The sequence below is a fragment of the Bufo bufo genome, chromosome 3 (genome assembly GCF_905171765.1).
Source record: "Bufo bufo chromosome 3, aBufBuf1.1, whole genome shotgun sequence".
In the NCBI taxonomy this organism is placed as follows: domain Eukaryota; kingdom Metazoa; phylum Chordata; class Amphibia; order Anura; family Bufonidae; genus Bufo; species Bufo bufo.
The window spans coordinates 180,513,203-180,534,625 of NC_053391.1; the positions used below are offsets into that span (position 1 = coordinate 180,513,203).

General features: G+C 40.1%; 1 protein-coding gene across 1 annotated transcript in view; it reads right to left on the reverse strand.

Moving 5' to 3' along the window:
- SYTL5 (synaptotagmin like 5) overlaps window positions 1–21,423 on the reverse strand; it is a 169,380-nt gene that overhangs the window by 21,005 nt on the left and 126,952 nt on the right. The window contains exons 13-14 of the mRNA XM_040423794.1: window positions 15,994–16,172; window positions 14,650–14,752 (exon numbers count right to left, since the gene is read on the reverse strand). Coding sequence (XP_040279728.1) covers window positions 14,650–14,752; window positions 15,994–16,172 — 282 coding nt within the window. The remainder of the gene's footprint in view (window positions 1–14,649; window positions 14,753–15,993; window positions 16,173–21,423) is intronic.

Below are 21,423 nucleotides of genomic sequence, written 5' to 3' on the forward strand. Positions count from 1 at the left end.
TGGCTTCTCTAAAGATGTGCACCTCCTAATAAATTTGGTGCATTTTACTCCAGCACACTTCTTAATAAGACTGGTGTATGAAATGCCAGTCTTAAAGATCATCTGTCACCATGATCCACTCAATTAAACCAGGCATTGTTCCTGAGAACTAAAATAAGCCCTTTTGCTCTGCAGTTGGTTGCAAATTCTTATTATTTGTTATATGCAAATGAGGTGCTCAGAGCACCAAGGACAGAGCCAGGCATCCCTACTGCTCTGATGCCTGGCCATAAAATCTTACACTTGCGCCAAGGCAATAAAGATCCCATGTGGTCATCCTCGCTCTGAGATGTTCACAGTACACAGTACTGCCACCGGCTCATACTTGAGACTTCAGGGTCAGGGATAGGAGCAGTGAGGATACTTGGCCCTGTCAATCCAATTGTGAGGCAAAGTAGCAATGGGGAGAAGCGAAAGTGAAGTGGTGCTCTGAGAGGCCAGGCCAGACCCTCTGTGCTCTGTGTATCTCTTTTACATATAACTAAAAATAAGATTCTCTCTGCAGTGGTAATACAGATTGCAGAGAAAAAGGCTAATTTGAGTCACCATAGAGTTGATCATGGTGAAAGATGCACTCTTCCCCTATAGTATCTACCTACATGGCAGAAAAACATAATATAACTATAGTAAAATGACTTTTATGCATCATTGGATGGATGCCTAAAAAATCTTGACTGTCACCTAGGATAAAATATCAAGATACAGTATATTTGAAATAAGAATGGGTAAGTCATACTAATTGTTAACATACAAAATGTATTTTTGCAGCTGACAAAAAAAAAATCACTGGTCAGGTCATATTAATTGCTGAATGAGTTCAATATTAAAACACTGCATTTCATTTCAGACTTACAAAAGCATGGATGGTCATGGCTTTCTCCTTTTCAACATGCAATTGACTGTAGCTCTATGCTTTTTCTCCAGAGCGATGAAACCCTTACAATAGATAGATATCTTACATAGACTGGCCAATTATTGGAATTAGTGTTTGTAAAAACGTTCATTCCCAGTAACTGCCCTGTGTAAAAATCTGCGTTTCTGTGCGGCAGATCAACCTGTATAAAGATCATCATCATAAGCTTGTCATCTCCCTGACGGTCAATTATCAAGAATGTTTTGTTTATTCCCGATAATTGCCTGCTAAATCAGTCAGTGTAAATGGATTTATAGGGCTCCTGCTCATGACCATATCTGTTTTTTGGATCTGCAAATTGCGGATCCGCAAAACACGGATCCCGCCCGAGTGCTTGTGCCCATGTTTTTTTTTTCTCCCGCAGAAATGTCCTATTTCCTGATCGTCCTTGGCAGCACACACCAAACGGTTAACCTAGGTATCACCTAGGGGACCTAGGTACAACCAGAAATAGAGACCAATTAACAAGATTGAATAATTAGCATGGTACCTCCCAGTATAAAGCCCCACAGAACACGCAGAGCCATGTACTGTATTTTATTTTCTCTAGGAACAACTTAAAAAGACCATCACCCACAGTTATCCCCTGCCAGGTGTAATACTTTTGTCCCTCACCCTGAAGATGGAGGCGAGAGTGTTTTTCCCAGTGCATTCAGGCAGCACCTCGCTCCATTCTCTGCTTGCCTCGCTCTGTATGGACGTGGGTTGAGGTTGAGGCAGCAGAGACGCGCGCTATAGCGGAGGTGCACGTGCGAGATGATACTGGGGAATCAAGATGTCTTGCGCATGCACACTCACGCTGACGCGTCCCGGAAGTATTTAACTCCATGGCACAGTAACCATGTGCGCTCGCCAGGACGCTACTCCATAACATACTTGGCAAGATCTGGCATAGGTTTGGAATGCAGCTGTCTTCCTCTGGGCACACTCTTCGGTGTTGTTGGGGTATTAAGAAACTCTTTGCTGATACTCCTTATTTATTTATTTATTCAGATGTCTGCCTCTCAAGGGCAATCTCTTAAGAGAAAAAGGAAGTCCAGACACCGCTTCTGCAGGAATTGCCAACAACCTATGCCAGATGATGCTCCTTTTGATCTGTTTAAGGACTGCACTTCTGTGGAATCTGAGTCTCCTCAGAATAATGGTTTTCTGGACTGGTTTAAAGATCAGTAGTCATCTATATTTGATGAAGTCAGAGCCTCAAATAAGAAAGTAAAAACATCTCATAAAAATTCTGGGCCACAGTATATCTCGCCTTCTGACAGCTCCTTATCTGAGGGTGAAATAGACTCAGGTTCTGAGGATATGGAGGACACTATGCTGTTCCGTAAAGAGAAACTAGGGGGTCTTCTCAAAGCAGTCAAGGACACTATTGAATCCAACAGAGATATTTCTGACAAATTAAAATGTGACAAATTGTTTTATTTTCCTAAAACGGGAGGCAAAGCCTTTCCAGGGCACCCACTGCTTAATGATTGGCTAAAGCAGGATTAGGACAGACCAGACAAGAAACCAGATCCAAGTTCCAGATTCAAGTATACGTATAAGTTAGCGGACGATACATGCAAAGAGTGGATCTTCCAGTAGCCAGATTGTCAAAAAGGGCGTTTTTTCCTCTGAAGAGGCTTCCCTAATTTGGGATTTGGTTGACAAAAAGGCAGAGTCTCTTCTTAAAAAAGCATATGCACCCACTTCATCTTTCTGTTTACCGGCCCTAGCCTCTGTACCAGTGGCAAGATCTTTGCGGATCTGGCTTTCCCAATTATCCCATGACCTAGAAGATGGGGTCCCAAGGGAGGAAATTCTAAAAAGTATTCCGGTTTTGAAACATGCTTCTGAATTCTTGTGCAATTCTCCACTAAATTCATTGAGATTTGCGTCCTGTTCATTGGCGATTATTAATGCCGCCAGAAGATCCCTATGGATTAAGCAAGGGTCGGGTGACCTCTTGTTTAAATTCCACTTCTGTAACCTTCCGTTCCAGCCCACATCTTTATTTGGTCCACAGTTGGAGAAAATTCTACAGTCATTAAATGATGGAAAAGCTACTAAATTTCCAGAAACGAAAAAGAAGCCTTTTAGATCCTTTAAGTTTCAAAGAAGATCCCCTAGATTTCGAAACAAACAGCAGTTTGACAGAGAAGATTTCGTAACAGACAGGAGAGACCTGACTTCAGAAAAAAAGTTAAGAAGCCTGCAGAGTTATGACGCCAGGCCTTAGCCCCTGGTAGGAGCAAGATTAAAGTAGTTTGCCGCAGCATGGAAAAATACGCCAGGCGATGCCTGGGTCATTTCCACTATTCAAAGAGGTCATGTCCTGGAGTTAACAAAATACCCTACAGATCAGTATCTTATAAATCAAATAAGTGATCCTTCAACTACTAGAAGAATTCAAAGAAAAAGCTGCATTGGAGCCGGTGCCTTATGTAGAAGCAGGGATAGGCGTTTATTCAAAGGTCTTCCCGATGCCCAAACCAGGAAACAAGTGGAGGCTAGTAGTGGATCTAAGGTACCTAAACAAATATATTGGAAAGAAAAAATTCAGAATGGAATCGATCCGCTCAGTAATCTCACTACTAGAAGCGAACAGATATATGGCATCGATAGATCTCCAGGATGCTTACTTACGCATTCCTATCTTTCTGAAACATCAGAAATATCTGAGAATAGCGGTTCCTACTCAATGCGGAATATCTCATCTGCAGTTCACTTGTCTACCCTTCGGGATATCGTCAGCTCCCAGGGTATTCTCGAAGGTAGCAGTGGTCCTGACGGAAGCATTACACCTCAAAGGAATATGTTGCATACCATATCTAGACGACTGGCTATTGATAGCGAAATCTTCAGCTCAACTGTTAGCAGATTTTAAAGAGGATCTGCTAATGCTCCAGAATCATGGGTTTCTGGTAAATACAAGAAATCTCAACTTGTTCCTTCCCAAGAGATAAAGTATCTGGGATTCAGGCTGAATTCAAATCAAATGAATGTCAGGTTGTCCTCAGAAAGGATAGTGGCCATCCACAAAAATGTCTCGAAACTGATTTCCTCTCTCAAAATATCGTTTCGGCGGGCCATGTTTGTATTGGGTCTATTAACATCTTCGGTGGATGCAGTACCTTTGGTAAGAGCCCACTTCAGAGGGCTACAAGATGCCATCCTAGCAGCATGGGACAAGAGTTATCACTCCCTGAACAGGAAGTTTGTGATACAATGGTCAGCGCGTCAACATCTCAAATGGTGGATATCACCCAATCACCTTCAAAAGGGAAGAAGTCTGCAACCTCAGACCCAGATTCACCTCACTACGGATGCCTCCTCCTGGGCTTGGGGTGCTCATGTCGGCAATCTATGGGTGCAGAAGAAGTGGAGTACCACGGATTCCATAAAGATTATCAATCAGCTGGAAGAAAGATCTGATATACATCTTTCCACCAGATCTGATGATTCCGAAGGTGCTCAAGAGAATTCAGCAGGACCGAGCAGAAGCAATTGTGATCCTGCCTTGGCCATGAAGAACGTGGTTTTCCCTAGCTCTCCGTCTATCCAAAGGGAGGATTTGGAATATTCCTCCCCGACAGGATCTCCTCAGTCAAAATGGTTTTCTCCATCCGAACCCCAGCAGCCTCAAATTGACAGCTTGGAGACTGAGCGGGATTCTTTAGTTCATTTAGGTCTTCTCGCGGAAGTGATCAATATACACTTCTGGCAGCTCGAAAACCGGCTATGGTTCTAACTTACAATAGAGTTTGGTTACTTCAACTACTAACAAATATCTCTACCAGTAATTCAGATGAATACTCAAGACCAAAGTCATATCCTTGATGTCAGGAGAATAGTTCTGAACTACCTTCAATTCACCTCATCATTCAGAAAATCCAAAAATCTCTTTTTACAGCACCAAGGCCCAAATAAGGGTAAAAGGGCCAGTAAAGCAACCTTGGCAAGATGGATTAAACAGTCAATAGAGTTGGCCTACTCATTGGCTGATCTACAGTGTCCGTTATTATTAAAGGCTCATTCAACAAGATCTACAGCTTCATCCTGGGCTGAGCTGGCACAAGTACCATTGGAAAAAATCTGCAGGGCTGCGACCTGGTCTACATAATCAACATTCATAAAACACTACAGGATAGACATCCAGGCATCAGAAGAGGCTTCTTTTGGCAAACGAGTGCTACAGTTTGCGTCCAGTGCTCCCTCCCTTTGAGTACTGCTTTAAAAGTCCCTTTGGTGTGTGCTGCCAAGGATGATCAGGAAAACGAAAATTTACTCACCGAAATTTCTGTTCCCTGGAGTCCATAGGCAGCACAATATACCCACCCTTAAAATAAATTATTGCTGCATACAAAACATGGCTCTGTGTGTTCTGTGGGGCTTTATACTGGGAGGTACCATGCTAATTATTCAATCTATGGCTTGTTAATTGGTCTCTATTTCTGGTTGCACCTAGGGGACAACCCTTTGGTGTGTGCTGCCTACGGACTCCAGGAAACAAAAATTTCAGTGAGTAAATTTTCGTTCTTTGTCCACAAAACAAAAAAGAATAGGACATGTTCTATTTTTTTGCGGGGCCATGGAACGGACTTATGGATGTGGACAGCACACAGATGTGCTGTCCCCATCTTTTGCGGCCCCATTGAGATGACGTGGATCGGAGGCGGAACAAAACTACAGCCGTGTACATGAGTTCTTATGTTAGACATTTGTTTTTTCATTGGATGATCGCAGGCAACTTTTACACAGGCCAATTATTGGGAACATTTCTACAAATGCACACCCCAATAATTGGCCAGCTTGTCGGTCTGTGTAAAAGGACCATTACTGCCAGAAATACTAGTAATGCACCAGTAGTGATTTTCTATCCTGCGTTCTTGGTATTTATTAACTTGACACATGAGGAAGTTAATTTGTAAATTGTTAATTTGAGCCTGCTAATCAGGGGTGATAGGATTGCTTGTCATATGGTCTTATACCTACTGTAGCTCACTGCTACTTTTTTGTGCAGAAGAGTAGCAGTATTTTCTTGTAAATAAGTGCACTTCATGGCTATATATACAATTCACAAGACTTGGAAATAGAGGAGAATATTATTCAGGGATTAGTGGATATGTTATTAAATTCCTTTCAATGCAATTGTGCCCAAAAACTGTCTACTATGGGTATTTCTTATTGACTGATTCACAAATAACCTATTAGACTTTATAGATCATATGTCCTGAGAATTTTCAGTGATAACAAAGTTCATACAACAACTAAATGTTGTCCATGCATTTGTCCAGTATAACAGCCTCATACTCATCAGTGTATTGTTATCCAAACCCACTGAAAATGGCAGGTCCAGCCAACAGTTTAATGTGTTTAGGGTGCTTCCAACTCTCCCTCAACATCGAAGTAAATATTTTTGTACAATCCTTTTTTTTCTCCCAGGTGATAGGCCTCCACCAGTAGTGTCTGACAGTGGGTTTCTCCTTTCTCCCCACTGACAACACATACATGCTCAGCCAAACAGAACGTGTATATGTATGGGAGAGTTAGAAGAGAATCAGGAGAGATTGTTTTGCTGAGAGTTACTGAATCTGCATGGCCAGCTTAAGGGTGCCAGCACAAGCGGCAGAGATTGTTGCAGAAATTTCTGCAACTGAAAGTCAGTTCTGTTCACCTAAAAGGAGCTTGCAGAAAGGCATGTGCTTGCCACCAAAACAACCCTGTTCAAATGACTGGAACTGAATTTTAATAGCAAAAATGCAACAAGCAAGTACTATGCCCGCTTACATAGCCTGTTCTCGCATGTTTACAATTGCGATTGAACTGGGTCACAGCCAGGGAGAAGGAGCTATTGAGAAAAGCTGATGTCTCCTCTTCCCTGTACTGATGCTATTAATTAAGTTAGCAAGATGGCATCTCCTGAACATGGATTACTGTATGAAGTATTGTTTTATAAAGTAAAAACTGGTGAAAGGTCCTCTTTCAAGGAGTTGTCCCACCATAAGTTTCTGATAGGTGGGGATTCAATCACTGGGAACCCCACTGATCACGAGAATGGGGTCATGCAGTCCCTGGAGCAAATGGAGTGACCCCACTACATTTATTCTCTATGGGAGTGCCGGACATAGGCAAGTACAGAGCTCAGCTATCTCAAGCAGTCCCAAGATAAGGTATTATGGTGGGATAACCAACTTTAACTTCTTAAACTATTTTTGTGTCTACGAGAATCCCAGAGAAAAAGGATTGCGACCATCATATAAACAAAAGGCACATATTATCTGGTTTGATTCAAACCCATACCGCTAATGCTGTGCTGAACAGATTCAAAAGTGTTATTACTGCCTCCTCATGAGTTGGCCAGACTTTGTAATTCAAGAAATACTACTGCCAATAGGCTTCTAGTAGATCTGTGCTTGAAAACGTCAGCATCCATAACATTTAGTTAAGCTAGATACATTTGGATGACTTGTAAAAATCAATGCTGTCTCCTATACAGTAATGATTCTGCTCCTTGGAGACATATTTGCTCTTTGTGTTTCCAAACATTAATGAAATTGAACTGTGGTGTCATAGTCATTAAACACGAATACTGAGGTGTACTACACTTCACTAGACATGCTAAATTTACTGTGAAAAAGCATTGTAGATACATTTTAATGTTCCATTTTAGGTTTTTAGGTTTAGTTCCCAAAATTCATGAATGGAGGAATATTACTTTATATTTGTTAGCCGGTAGACAAAATAAATACAGAAAAAGTGCCTTATTCTCATAGTCATGAAATACAGAAGTGTCCATTTGCATCTCTCGTCCTTGAAATGCCCCTATAAATTCCTGTTTCTTCTTCTGTTGTGACTGTTGTCTCCTGTGCATCTTCCGGCCCGTGTGGATACCGGTGTGATTGTGTGCAGCAGCCAAGGCCTTCAGTTTCTACATGCTTGTAGAACTATTTTGCACTCAACATTAGGTGAGTAGCCAATCACAGAGCCTCAACCATTCTCCTAAACGTTCCTGCCCAGTTGTTCTCCTGTGCTCATCCTTTAAAGGGGTTCTCCAGGAATTAAAAAAATTTAAAATACTGTATTCAGGATCATAATTCCTGACAAGTAGCGAGAAGGAGGAGGAGGCAGCTCTTTACCTCATTGTTGTAAGGTAACTTGTCCTCATGTGTGATCAGGACAGGTTTTGTGTGAACTAATGGGACAGCAACCATTTTGTTTCCCCTGATGATTGCTCCCAAGACAAAACGAGCAGTTATAAATAATGAAAGGTATTTTGGAATATATTTATAATAAAGTAATATTTAAGTATTTTCATTTTCTTAATTCCCGGAGAACCCCTTTAAGTGATTTAGCTGCTCTACAGAGCACCAAAGCTTAGTGGTTCTGAAAATAGGGGGTGGTCACTGGCTCTACAAATGTGATTGTACCTATGACATTTTAGAAGATCATTTTTGTCTAAAACTTCCATTTAAATCTTATAATAACAAAAATATGAGCTTTGGAAGTGGTCAGCCTGAAGAATTTCATAACTGCAATGTCATCAAGAAGCAGGAGTACATGAGTGATGACTGCCTTGGTTTGGATTTGGAATTCCACGTATTATCGGACTTTGACAAATATGAATTACACTACAACCCCTGCAATTGGTTGAGATGTACTGGATGTGACGTGTATCCTCTTCTAATTAGGCGATCATAACAATCTGATAAGTGATTGGTCTGCGAAACAACATATGAGCTTTTCTATACAGTAATATATACCACACTCAAATATCTAAAAATTCTTCAATATTTCTAAATATAATAAAAAGAGGCTTAGATTCCAGTCGTTTGTTCTTCCAACAGTGATATATATATATCATATTGGTAGTATGTAAAAGCTAAAACAGATGCAATAGAGAACTCATGTATTCAAAGACCTTCCAAGCTGAATCATTTTCTGGCTGAATCCATCTTAATATTATTTTTTATTGTTGCACTTCTAGGAACGTGTGCAGCATTGTTCAACCACCGCAGAATGTCTATTGATTTACACCTAGCATACCCATTTGCTCAAATTCCAAATCACATTTTCTCTCTCCAGGCCACTTTCATGTCCGTCCGCCATACGACTATTGTTCCACAAGGCACCCCACCATTAATTGAGTAAATAACTAAATAATTTATCACTAATTTGGTCTATGACTGAATAGTGAGCACATTGGACATTTGTTTGCACATGCCAGGGCAGTTATACTTAGCTCCATATCACTTGATTCTTTTTACAGGGGACCAATATTGCATCAATAACTTGTAAAACCACTGGTTTGCTTGAAGGCAGTGGCGTACGGGGCCCGTGGCGGGGGGGGGGCCCGGAGTGCATGGAAGGCCCGGCACCCTACTTCTGCTCTGCAGTTATGTATTTATTATTGCCGGGCATTCCATCCCTATTTGGGGCTCAGACGGCCCTGCTTCCTTCACCTAATATGGACAAAATACTGATGGGCAATGTCCTACTTGTCTCCTGACCAATCCTGACCCAGCCAGTGACCCCACTCATTCTACTTCCTCCACATTTAGCAGTGCAAAGCTCCTGCTGCTAACTGGCCAATGTGTGAGTCGCAGACTCAGCAGACAGGAGCAGAGAACTGTGCAGGCGGGCGGACAAGCAGGGTGGCAGTCTTGTATTATATACTGCACTTATGCGCTGAGCCTGCCAGTGCCACCACCTGCCTTATTTAGCCACCGCCTGGTTCAACGAAGTGACCGAGGCCCGACTCCAACCAGCCCCCAGCATCACAGGCTTTCCCCTGGACTGTTGTGTCACACTGCCACCACGGACAAAGTGAGTTGAAGCAGACTATGTTTAAAAAAGTTCATGGGGGTGGTGGGCGACGGTTATTGGGGGGAAGAGAGCAGCATCAAGCAGAGTTCCTGCAGGGTTGGGGCCTGGGGGACCACTGTTCTATAAGGCATATTATATAGTGGACCCCCCCCCCACCCCCAGTGAACTCTTCGTGCTGTTGAATTGCTAATGTAGAGGACAGTGTCATGGGGATGTTTAGTGGGGGGAAGAGGGCAGCAGCAAGTAGAGTTCCAGCAGGGTTGGGGGACACTGTTCTATAAGGCTTATTATCATATAGAGGACTCAGGACAGTGCATCACCTCCATCAGGTGCCACAAGCAACGCTAATCGAGGGACCTGTGAGTGAAGGCAGAGGGACGCAGCTCCCTCTGCCTTCCGATCGGAACGCCAGCTGGGAAAATAAAAATAAGTGGAAAAAAAAATAGAATAAAAATCACCAATATATTAAAAGTTTAAATCACCTCCTTTCCCAATTTTACATATGAAAATATATAAACAATAAAAAAATAAACATATTAGTTATCGCTGTGCCCAAAAACGTCTACACAAACGCTGTAACAAAATAAAAAAATAAAAACAAGCAATTTGCCATTTTTTTGTCATCTTGCCTCCCAAATAAAATTAAATAACAGTGATCAAAAAGACATACATACCACAAAAAAATAAAAAATACAGTTTGTTATGCAAAAAACAAGCCCTCAAAAAGCTCTGTAGGCCGAAATATAAAAAAGTTATAGCTGTCAGAATATGGCAATGCAAAGAAAATTTTGGCAAAGGTTTTTATTTTTTTAAAAGTAGTAAAACAAAAAAAACTACACAAGTTTGTTATCGCTATATTTGTATTGAGCCACAGAATAAGGGCATCAGGTCATTTTTAGCGCACAGTGAACAATGTCTTGTTAAAACCCCCAAAACCTTGGCAGAATTTAGTTTGTTTTTTTTCAATTTTGCCACACAGAGAATTTTTTCCCCGTTTTCCTGTTATGGGGTGTGGCAGGGGAGGAGCCAATGCATGTGGTGGGATGGGCCAGGAGTGGGTTGTGGGCAGAGTTAGGGGGCCCAATTCAGATTCTTGCTTTGGAGCCTAATAATTTTTTTTGTACTGTATGTCCCTGCTTGAAGGCAAGTTAATAAGTAAAGAAATATTAGCATAATGTCCACCTTGACATTTTTTAAGGTCATATGGTGCATTCTTAAGTGAATGAGGTATATTTACCTTGGCAGTTTTCCACCACATACAAATGCAATTTATTTTAATATGTACAGTACATCGGACTAGAGGCGGAAATGAAAGAACTTCTTGACCTTCTACAACTAAGATCCAAAGAGCCTCTTTTAAAGGACTGTTGACTGTTTTCTCAATACTAGCTAGGATTGCTGTTATATTTCTGGTGTGAAGTTCTGTGAAAATTACTTGCTGGGTTGGTACAACTGGTAGGTGGAATAAATGGCAGCCTAGAGTGTTGTGGAGGAAAAGAGGAGCAGTTAATGGATTTAAAGCAATGATCTGCCTTTAAATTTATTTTGCGCCCAACTGCTGTGTCCAAATTGCTGTAAGTCCAGTTGGCTACTGTTTGGTGCACCATTCTCTAACCTGTGGCTATCCAGCTGTTGCTAAACTACAGTTTATAACATGCTGGAAATTGCACTTTTACAACAGCTGGAGAGCTACACGTTAGAGATCACTGGTATGGTGCCTTGTTGGGGAAACAGGCTCTGTCACACAGGGTGTGATTACATAGTTGGTCATCCAACATCTATGATGCAGAACTTCAAAGACCACGGTGGTGGGGGACCACATCAACATATCCCTGTGTTTTGCATTAAAAGATCTTGCTTCGCCCATGAAGATGGAAAGGTTGTCCTTTAACCAAGCCCCTTTAGATGGTTGGCGATATGGCCACCAAGGTAATGAGGTAAAAGACTGTAGTGGGGCTTATTAAGAGAACCAGTTAAAATCAGTGGCCCCAGTGAGTATAGCACATGATTACCTCCCATTGGAAAGAATTGCATATAATGTCTGTCGACTAGTAAAAAACAAAACTGGTAGGGGACATGGAAACATCAACGCTGGAGTGGCAGTAGCAGATTTAAACGGAACGCATTAAATGGTCCGTATACCGAACGCAAAATACGTTCATGTGAACGAGCCCTTAGACTGTAGCAAAACTCTGATCTACAATAAAATTTATTTTTCTCATGGTTGAGAAATATGTCGCATATTTTATAAATACTAAAATAGCATTTTATGTGGTGTCGGTAATGTGCATATTAGGAAAACAAGATTCATGTGTCCTACACAACTGATGCTTAAGCTCCTCAGAATGCTTCGTTTCTCTAGTTTTTACTTGAATATGTCCGATAGTTGCTAGGTTACATAAAAAGAGCAAATACATCTTGTGCCTTGATGAAGAAGCGCATTGGAATAAAAAAGAAACACGTGATAAATCTAAGGCAAGGGAAAGTGAAAAACAGTTGCTCGGCAGTAAACTGCAAATGTTAATCTGCAGCACTTTGTTCTAGAAAGTCTCATTTTATGTACCAGTCAGAGAGCAATCAGAGAGCATTATGCTTGAGTGACAGAAATAAATACGAAGACAGACTTTGCTAAAGTAATGCGAGTGCACTTCTGCTTCATAAAACTAATGTTCCGCAAATCTTCTCTAATAACATGTCAATGGAACAAGCAGTAAAAAAAGAGCGCTTACACAATCATTTTAGATTTCTCTTTTGTGATTTTATACACTGCTGAATCACTAAAGTGACATAAGCTCTGTCCCATCTCCTATTCTATAAAGTGGTGTTGGAAAGTTTGTGAATCCTTCAGAAATTTCTATATTTCTGCATAAATCTGACCTAGAACCTCATCAGATTTTCACATGTTCTTAAAGTAGATAAAGATAACCAAACTGAACAAATATGAAAAATACGGAACCCAAGGTAAATTTAGGTGTTTTCAATCAATAGGGTGACAATTAAAAGAACAGGGATTTATCAAAATCTGATCTTCACATGTTTGTGGAAGTATATTGTGGCATAAATAAAGGATATTTCTAAGGACTTCAGAAGAAGAGTTGTTGATGCTTATCTGGAAGTCTGGAAGCGAGTACAAAACCATCTTTAAAGAGCTTGGACTCCACTAACCCATAGTCAGATGGATTGTGTACAAATGGGGGAAATTCAAGACCATTATTACCCTCACGAAGAGCAGTAGACCAACAAAGATCATGCCAAGAGCAAGACGTGTAATAGGTTGCAAGGTCACAAAGAAACCCAAGGTAACCAACTAACCAACCTCTAACCAACTAAAGTTCTTTCTGACATTAGCTTATGTTACTGTCCACCATCAAGAGAACACTGAAGAACAGAGTCCACCATCAAGAGGAGACTGAACAAACATGATCGGTATGGCAGGATTGCAATACAGACAAGAACTGTATTTCCTTGGCAACCAATCAGACCACATCAGGTCCACTGACAGATGAGAAAGGGATAAATGTATGACGGAAAACGTTGGTCATCACTATTGTTATGTTTTCAGGACATAAGCACACTCATTTATTGACATGCTGTAGGGGGGAGGGATATAAAAGGATGGAAGTAAAACTGGCTATGCACATTAGATGTATATCTGCCAAAACCCGACAATTTCAGCAGTACTGGCTTACCAATGTGTATGAGAGGTAATGGCAGATTTCAGGGGAGATAATGATCAGAGATCAGGCTGATGGATTTCAACATTCAAACACTATGATCTTTGGTCAAGGAAAAGTCACACCAACTGCTCTAAAAAAGTAATGGTCACAATATACTGTATATGTATATATATATATATATATATATATATATATATATCAGTATTATTTAATATGTAATCACAGTTAAGACAATGTCCCGTCAGAGGGAGATTAATTACGGATGGTATGTATAAATTGTATAGTCACAGGGTACCACCTGCCTTAAAACGTAGTCTTTATTATATAATACGTATAAAATAACAAACTCCCATTAGAACAAACACACAAAAAAAGAAAAAGAAAAAACAAAATCGACACTCTATAAATGGACCAGCGGTCAATGCTCTGAACCAAGTTATATCTGTGTCTTGGTGAGATCCCTAAAGGACGTTAGATTCCAGGCAGGATGCTGATCTCTAGTGCGGGCCTGTCCCTATATGTGGCCCTAAGATATCTATTCCTGCCTAAAAAACGAAATGGCCGCCCCGATAGGGGCGATCCCGTGTTCAGGAACCTCCTGTATTTCCCTGGTTTACCCCTATCGATGGTGATTGGACTAGGTCTAGTTGTAGTGTCCTGGGGAGTGACCTAATCTAAACACAGAAAATAATTAAGATATATCCATAGGTTATTGCATCATACATATGCATGCTGGATCCAAAATGTCGTTTAGAGTGAAAAAGAGAGGTATTCTATGATACACATACTAGACGGCTGCTTGACACTCACGGTAGTGCATTATTGTAACGCAGCCGTTCATCCCGATGCCAAACGTATTATTGGTATATATGTATATAATTTGGGATTATTTTCTGTGTTTAGCCTAGGTCACTCCCCAGGACACTACAACTAGACCTAGTCCAATCACCATCGATAGGGGTAAACCAGGGAAATACAGGAGGTTCCTGAACACGGGATCGCCCCTATCGGGAGGGCCATTTCATTTTTTAGGCAGGAATAGATATCTTGTCGATTTTGTTTTTTGTTTTTCTTTTTGTGTGTGTTTGTTCTAATGGGAGTGCGTTATTTTATACGTATTATATAATAAAGGCTACGTTTTAAGGCAGTATTATTTAATATGAAGAAAGCATAAAGTACGTAAATTACTTTAATTATTATTGTACGTCTTACCTTGAGCACTTCATTGAACTCAGGATTAGCTGTATTGGTCTTTATTTTTGTCTTCCGTTTGCTGTGACGTGACTTATCAGGAAGAAGATATGCCTTTACATACCTAAAACATGAAATTTGGTATATAGTAATGTCCACAAACTAAAATATAGCTTTCATGTACAGATCTGGCAATGATTTTCCAATGGTGTTATTATTTCTCTACTATGTACCCATTCTAGCTTAGCTATATTATACCAATTTTCAAATATCCTAGTAAGGAGTTCTACATTAATAGAAGGGGGCCCTCAGTCAGGACCCACAAGTCAGAAGCTTTGGTATAAGTTTCGTTTTTTGCTAAAGTTTGCGACTTTTCTCCCTTTTCTGACACTGGCACCACTTTTACAAAAACGGGCATGGGAGGGAGGATGGGCCACAGGTGGGACTTTTGCAGCCCAATGCATTTAACAATATGTGCAACGGTAAACAGGCTCCTTAATGGCGCATATCTAATTTTATTGCACCTGGACAGCCAAGGATGGCCAAATTTATTAATATTTTACTAACTTTAGAGCATCATATGCGAGTAAGTTTTCTTAGAAAACGAAGAAATGGCAGTCTTATTGTTTCCAGTCTTATTATTGCTACTAAAAGTTTATCAATGAATCTGAAACTAGGTGTTACCGGTTGGGAGTCTATCACACTAGAGGACTGATTGGACAGCATGAGCCTGTGTAGGCATACAACCCCCAACTGATAACATCCAGTTGCAGATTAATTAACAAACTTCTAGCAGCAATAACTGAGGAACAGAACAAACAATAGAAAATATGCTCCAGAATTGTAATTTCATGGGGAATGCAAGTAGTTACTAAAACAGACATGTCAGGAGAGGTGACCTGTTCTCTTTAACTTTTCAAGAGATCACAATAAAAGTTATATTTATTCTGTTGTATATCATGTGAGTATCATGTGGGAGTAATATCTGCAGCCTCAGTGCTACATCCTATATTATCCTATACAGACTGATACACACTATACATACTGAGAGCTGTGTCTATAGTAAGAATGAAAATAAAAGCGTTAAAAACTGCTTTATGTCAAATGTAAGTACTGTACATAGTACTGAGAATACATGGCTCATTGATTCCTGCACTGAAAATAGTTAACTGTGAAGTTTGTGGTAAGCATATAGGGGGAGATTTATCAAAACTGGTGTAAAGGAAAACTGTCTTAGTTGCCCATACCAACCAATCAGATTCCACTTTCATTTTTCAGAGCTCCTTTTGAAAATGAAAAGTAAAAGGTCAAAGGTATTCTTTGTATCTGAAATAATGCATATGGTAGAGATGAAAATGTTCTTACGGGTCAGTTTTGTTCTTCTTCTCATCGGCCACTGCAAGATTTTTACAGTTTTTCACCAGAATGTTCAAAGCGCCTGTTTTGTAGCTGTAATTAAGGGTCAGTGTGATTTTCCCCGTGACTTTCATATTATCATAGTCCCAAATTTCACTGTTGCCACTTGTCACGCTATTAAGACTTGTCTGAAATAAAACAGAGGAAAAAAAGTAAGAAAAAAACAAAACAAAACATTTTCTTACATGATGCATGTACAGTGCCATGAGAAAGTAATTTAGGATTATTATGTAATGAATTCAGGGTAATATCTGATGATTATGTATATAGTTAGTATATTAGTATAGTATAGTTTTTCTTGCATTTACCAGTAAAACATAGTTGTTGCTTATTCTAGAAAGCAGGCAAGATGTTGGTCAATTAAAAGCTGTAAGAAATTATACTTAGCAAAGAAGCCTCTGCCATGGGACTCAAGAAAAACGGGAGGCAGCTCAATAAGCCCTCTTCTCCATCCCAATGGACTGTGTGGTACGTATGCAATTATACAAGAAATATCTAGATAGGAAGTAGAGGGGGTCATGTTTTAATGGCAATGACGTTTTCGGAAGTAGAGTCCCTTCCACTTTCTATCTTGTTTCTCTCAAGAAATATAATTTTCTACATATAATGGGAGATTTATTAAGCTAAACATGCCATACGTTTATTTTTTATTTTTTTCAGTTTTAAGGTTTTCTAGTAAAAGTTACGTTTTATCTTGTGGTGCTGGATCTATATCTTCTTCATGGTCATGCCAGAACTCTGGCTTAAAAATAGTATACATGATATGCACCAGATTTATTATGTCTTTAAAGCTGGCCATGCACATGCAATTAAAGTCAGCCGAAATGGCCAATTTCACCCATTTCAACCAACGATTGTTTGAAAATATAGCTTGAATAAACATTTGTGATGGGTGATGGCAGACTTTTGCCAGGTAAATAAATTTTGCCCATTGTCAGACGAAATTACACGTCTGACATGATCAGCCAAAAATTAGCATTGTGTAGAAGGACCAGGGAGTCAGCTTTAAAAAGCATTTACTCCCTGGTCAGCCAGGTTATTTTGGTAAATTGTCAGTGGAACTATTTGTACGAATGAGCCCACAAACAACTCATCGGCCCCAAAGTGCCCAATCGTTCTCTCTTGTGCATGAGACACAAGAAACTAGATTGTGTCAAGAAAGTAGGTGCGTCTTCGTGAAAATGGGTCTTGGCTTAGCAGAAAGAGGCCTGGCTTAAAAATGGACCTGCATTTGCCAAATTTTGGTGCAAGATATCGGCACAAAGTAAACCAACCAACAGGTTTCATAAGGACTGTCATACACAGGCATCCTCAAACTGCGGCCCTCCAGCTGTTGTAAAACTACAACTCCCACAATGCCCTGCTGTAGGCTGATACCTGTAGGCTGTTCGGGCATGCTGGGAGTTGTAGTTTTGCAACAGCTGGAGAGCCGCAGTTTGAGGATGCCTGGTCTAACATAAGCAAAATTTTACATACAGCATGAGCCACTGAGATAAATTCACCCAACTTCTGCCTACCTGGTCTAGTTTTAAGTTTTAAAAATCTACGTTTAAGACACTAATAATACATCTGCGCTAATGTCTTCACTTCTAGATCAAATTACAGAGAATGTCAAATGTTTCCAACAGTCCTACTCAGCAATAATGAGAGTCGCAGCCAAGCATCTGAGTTGGGGCCTCCATTCTCCGTAACTTATTGATTGAATGTGTCATATTCAATAATTGTGTCAAACTAAATATCTTTAGAAAGTGAGAGTGATGAAAATTTCCATGTGTAGTGTACAGGGAGTGCAGAATTATTAGGCAAGTTGTATTTTTGAGGATTAATTTTATTATTGAACAACAACCATGTTCTCAATGAACCCAAAAAACTCATTAATATCAAAGCTGAATATTTTTGGAAGTAGTTTTTAGTTTGTTTTTAGTTTTAGCTATTTTAGGGGGATATCTGTGTGTGCAGGTGACTATTACTGTGCATAATTATTAGGCAACTTAACAAAAAACAAATATATACCCATTTCAATTATTTATTTTTACCAGTGAAACCAATATAACATCTCAACATTCACAAATATACATTTCTGACATTCAAAAACAAAACAAAAACAAATCAGTGACCAATATAGCCACCTTTCTTTGCAAGGACACTCAAAAGCCTGCCATCCATGGATTCTGTCAGTGTTTTGATCTGTTCACCATCAACATTGCGTGCAGCAGCAACCACAGCCTCCCAGACACTGTTCAGAGAGGTGTACTGTTTTCCGTCCTTGTAAATCTCACATTTGATGATGGACCACAGGTTCTCAATGGGGTTCAGATCAGGTGAACAAGGAGGCCATGTCATTAGATTTTCTTCTTTTATACCCTTTCTTGCCAGCCACGCTGTGGAGTACTTGGACCTGTGTGATGGAGCATTGTCCTGCATGAAAATCATGTTTTTCTTGAAGGATGCAGACTTCTTCCTGTACCACTGCTTGAAGAAGGTGTCTTCCAGAAACTGGCAGTAGGACTGGGAGTTGAGCTTGACTCCATCCTCAACCCGAAAAGGCCCCACAAGCTCATCTTTGATGATACCAGCCCAAACCAGTACTCCACCTCCACCTTGCTGGCGTCTGAGTCGGACTGGAGCTCTCTGCCCTTTACCAATCCAGCCACGGGCCCATCCATCTGGCCCATCAAGACTCACTCTCATTTCATCAGTCCATAAAACCTTAGAAAAATCAGTCTTGAGATATTTCTTGGCCCAGTCTTGACGTTTCAGCTTGTGTGTCTTGTTCAGTGGTGGTCGTCTTTCAGCCTTTCTTACCTTGGCCATGTCTCTGAGTATTGCACACCTTGTGCTTTTGGGCACTCCAGTTATGTTGCAGCTCTGAAATATGGCCAAACTGGTGGCAAGTGGCATCTTGGCAGCTGCACGCTTGACTTTTCTCAGTTCATGGGCAGTTATTTTGCGCCTTGGTTTTTCCACACGCTTCTTGCGACCCTGTTGACTATTTGAATGAAACGCTTGATTGTTCGATGATCACGCTTCAGAAGCTTTGCAATTTTAAGAGTGCTGCATCCCTCTGCAAGATATCTCACTATTTTTGACTTTTCTGAGCCTGTCAAGTCCTTCTTTTGACCCATTTTGCCAAAGGAAAGGAAAGTTGCCTAATAATTATGCACACCTAATATAGGGTGTTGATGTCATTAGACCACACCCCTTCTCATTACAGAGATGCACATCACCTAATATGCTTAATTGGTAGTAGGCTTTCGAGCCTATACAGCTTGGAGTAAGACAACATGCATAAAGAGGATGATGTGGTCAAAATACTCATTTGCCTAATAATTCTGCACGCAGTGTATAGTATTAAGGACTGTGAGATTCTGCATCATCTATGCTATTTCAAGTGGAATCTTGAAGTCTTTCCATAAACTCTCAAATGCCTGACATGGGCTGAGGTAACAGTCTGAATTATTTGATATTAATTTTCACATTTTCTTCCTTTAACCACTTCACATCTGCCCGTTGACTATAGTGATTGTTTATCTCTGAAGGGACGTTCTGAAACGTCCATTCAGAGATCGCAGCTGCACGCTAATCTGGCAGCTGCTGTGTCAGGGGCCCGCTGTCTGTGACAGCAGGGCACCCCAGGGAGAAGGCAGGTACAGTTTCCAGGTGTCCCTGCCTTCTAGATCGCTGCATACACAGCGCTCAACGAGCGCTGTGTATACAGATCAGGAAATGCTATGCACTTCCTGTCCCGGCCCGGTGGTTATGCGACCACAGGGTCGGGAGAGTGCAGGATCTGTCAGGTCTTTCACAGACCTCGATCTGCCCTGCACTGAGGCTGTACAGCACAGTATTCTGCTGTACAGCCTCTCTGGGTGGTGTATTTCCCCAGTAACTGGGGCTACTATGTCAGTCCCAGTTACAAGAGAAATCAATAGTGGGAAAAAAGTGACGTTAAATGTCCCCCAGAGGTCTTGTATGACCTTATGGGGGACGCAAAGTGTAAAATAAAAAATAAAAAAATAAAAGTGTTTTATAAAGAAAAAGGTTTCACATGTAAAAGAAAAAAACATTCCCCAATCAAGTAATAAAAAAGAAATGTTAAAAATAGGAAAAAATAAAAATAAAATAGACATATTTGGTATTGCCGCGTCCGTGACGGCCGGCTCTATAAATATATCACATGATCCACCCTGCCCGATAAACATTAAAAAAATAAAATAAAAACTGTGTAAAAAAAATAACATTTTTGTCACCTTACATCACAAAAAGTGCAACGCCAAATGATCAAAAAGGCGTATGTCCCACAAAATGGTACCAATAAAACCATCACCTCATCCCGCAAAAAATTAGCCCCTACATAAGAAAATCTCTTAAAAAATAAAAAGAAATATAGCTCTCAGAACATGGAGACATTAAAACATGTGAAATAAATAAATAAAAAGTACACATATTAGGAATCGCCGCATATGTAACAACCAGCTCTAAAAAAAAAATCACATGACCTAACCCCTCAGGTGAACAATTTTTGTCACTTAACATCACATAAAGTACAACACCAAGAGATCAAAAAGGCGTATGCCACCCAAAATAGTACCAATCAAACTTTCACGTCATCCTGCAAAAAATAAGACCCTAACTAAGACAATCGGTCAAAAAATTAAAAAGCTAAGGCTCCCATTCTTTTGGTTTCAAAAATGCTATTATTGAGTAAAACTTAAATAAATGAGAAAAAGTATACATATTAGGTATTGACACGTCCGTTACAATCTGTTCTATAAAAATGTCACACTACCTAACCCTTCAGGTGAACGCTGTAAAAATAAATAAATAAAAACTGTGCTAAAACAACCAATTTTTTGGTCACCTTGCCCCATAAAGTGTTATAATGAATAATCAAAAAATCATATGTACCCAAAAATGGTACCAAAAAGAGGTCAACTCTTCCTGCAAAAAACAAGCCCCTGCACAAGACGATCAGCAGAAAAATTAAAAAAATATGGCAATCAGAAAATGGAGACACAAAAACATAATTTTTTTTCCAAAATGCTTTATTATGTAAAACTGAAACAAACAAACAAAGTAGACATATTTGATGTCATTACGTCCGTAACAACCTGATCTATAAAAATAGCACTTGATCTACCCTGTCAGATGAATGTTGTAAAAAATAAAAAATAAAAATGGTGCCAAAACCATTGGTTACCTTGCCTCTCAAAAAACATAATATAGAGCAATTAAAAATCATATGTACCCCGAAATAGTACCAATAAAACTGTCACCTTATCCCCTAGTTTCCAAAATGGGGTCACTTTTTGTGGGAGTTTCTACTGTAAGGATGCATCAGGGGGCCTTCAAATGGCACAGTTTAGCAAAATCTGCCTT